This window comes from Parus major, unplaced genomic scaffold (genome assembly GCF_001522545.3).
Source record: "Parus major isolate Abel unplaced genomic scaffold, Parus_major1.1 Scaffold335, whole genome shotgun sequence".
In the NCBI taxonomy this organism is placed as follows: domain Eukaryota; kingdom Metazoa; phylum Chordata; class Aves; order Passeriformes; family Paridae; genus Parus; species Parus major.
In genome coordinates, this window is record NW_015379282.1 from 91,833 (window position 1) to 94,013 (window position 2,181).

General features: G+C 48.3%; 1 protein-coding gene across 1 annotated transcript in view; it reads left to right on the forward strand.

Annotated features, from left to right (window-relative positions):
* LASP1 (LIM and SH3 protein 1) overlaps positions 1 to 2,181 on the forward strand; it is a 9,380-nt gene that overhangs the window by 2,568 nt on the left and 4,631 nt on the right. The window contains exon 2 of the mRNA XM_015616047.3: positions 2,020 to 2,127. Coding sequence (XP_015471533.1) covers positions 2,020 to 2,127 — 108 coding nt within the window. The remainder of the gene's footprint in view (positions 1 to 2,019; positions 2,128 to 2,181) is intronic.

A 2,181-nucleotide genomic window follows, 5' to 3' on the forward strand; every position in this document is an offset into this window, starting at 1 on the left:
ACAGGGTCCTGGACACCCACAGGGATGAGTGACAGGATGGGTGACCAGGGGTGGGTGACAAGGACAGGCTGCCAGGGACAGGTGACAGGTGACAAGGACAGGTGACAAGGACAGGTGATAATGACAGGGTGACAAGGACAGGTGACAAGGACAGGCAGACAAGGACAGGGTGACAAGGACAGGGTGACAAGGACAGGGTGACAAGGACCGGCTGCCAGACCACAGCGGTTCCATGTCCCTCCTCCGTCCCCTCTATTCCCGTCCCGCGGAGGCGGCTCCGGTTCCGTTCCCAGGAAGCCGCCACCTCCTGCCAGGCCAGAAATGTCCCCAAAGTGTCACCACAGGCTGCTCCTCCCGGCCCAGCGTGGCACAGAAATTGCAGCTTCCCCTCCTGGAGCTCCATTCCCGAGCACGGCCCTTCCTGCCCCTCCTGGCCCCGGTTCCATGTGCGGGGCCCTGATGTGGGAAGGGATTTTCCTTTTGGAACTCCTGGAATCGTGGAGAAAGGGAGAGGCTCCCCCAGGAAAATGAATTGTGGTGCCGGTTTTAATTCCTTGGATTATCCTCGTCCCCCTGGGAATTTTTTAGGGATTTTTTTAGGGATTTTTTAGGGATTTTTTTAGGGATTTTTTTAGGGATTTTTTTAGGGATTTTTAGGGATTTTTTTAGGGAATTTTTTAGGGAATTTTTAGGGATTTTTTTAGGGATTTTTTAGAGATTTTTTAGGGATTTTTTTAGGGAATTTTTGGGGGAATTTTTTAGGGATTTTTTTTAGGGATTTTTTAGGGATTTTTTAAGGATTTTTTTTGAGATTTTTTAGGGATTTTTTTAGGGATTTAGGGATTTTTTAGGGAATTTTTTAGGGATTTTTTTAGGGATTTTTCTAGGGAATTTTTTAGGGATTTTTTTAGGGATTTTTTAGAGATTTTTTTAGGGATTTTTTAGTGATTTTTTAAGGGAATTTTTTAGGGATTTTTTTAGAAATTTTTTAGAAATTTTTTAGGGATTTTTTAGGGATTTTTTAGGGATTTTTTTAGGGAATTTTTTAGGGATTTTTTAGGGAATTTTTTAGGGATTTTTTTAGGGAATTTTTTAGGGATTTTTTTAGGGATTTTTAGGGATTTTAAAAACCGGGTATTTTTTAGGGATTCCCGTGTCCTGAATATCAGCAGGGTGGGGTTTAGGGGGTTAAAAATGTGGGATTTGTCAGGATCTTTCCGAGGGATTGGATTCCAGCCTGGAAATTCCTGGTCTTTCCAGGCTGGAGGAGAGAGCTCTCCTGCCCACAGAGAAACGGGATCGGCGGGATCTGGGATCCTTTGGGTGCTGGAGATCCCGGAAAATCCCTCTGTGCCATCAGTGGGGAGCCTCAGGGGGCTCAGGAATGTTCAGGAATGTTCAGGAATGCTCAGGAATATTCAGGAATGCTCAGGGGTGTTCAGGGGTGCTTGGGGAGGCTCAGGAATGTTCAGGGATGTTCAGGAATGTTCCGGAATGTTCAGGAATGTTCCAGAATGTTCAGGAATGCTCGGGAATGTTCTGGAATGTTCCAGAATGCTCAGGGATATTCAGGGGTGCTCAGGAACGTTCAGGAATGCTCAGAAATGTTCCAGAATGGTCAGGGATACTCAGGAATGCTCAGGAATGTTCCAGAATGTTCAGGGATATTCGGGAATGTTCCGGAATGCTCAGGAATGTTCCAGAATGCTCAGGGATGTTCTGGAATGCTCATGGATGTTCTGGAATGCTCAGGAATGTTCCAGAATGTTCCAGAATGCTCCGGAATGCTCAGGAATGTTCCAGAATGCTCAGGGATGTTCTGGAATGCTCAGGGATGTTCCAGAATGCTCAGGAATGCTCAGGAATGTTCCGGAATGCTCTGGGGCTGCCCCTGAGCGAGGCAGGAGCTCTCCCAGCCATGGGCCGCGGTTGGGCGCCGCCCCCGGCCCGGCTCTGAGCTCTCCGGCTTCTCCCCGAGTTTTCCTCATCCCAGTTCCCAATCCCGCTTTTCCTGCCCAGATCCGCTACAAGGAGGAGTTTGAGAAGAACAAGGGGAAAGGTTTCAGCGTGGTGGCCGACACCCCCGAGCTGCAGAGGATCAGGAAGACTCAGGATCAGATCAGCAACGTGAGTGGCTTCTCCTCCCTGCCCCGACCGGGAAACGGCCCGGGGTCACAAATT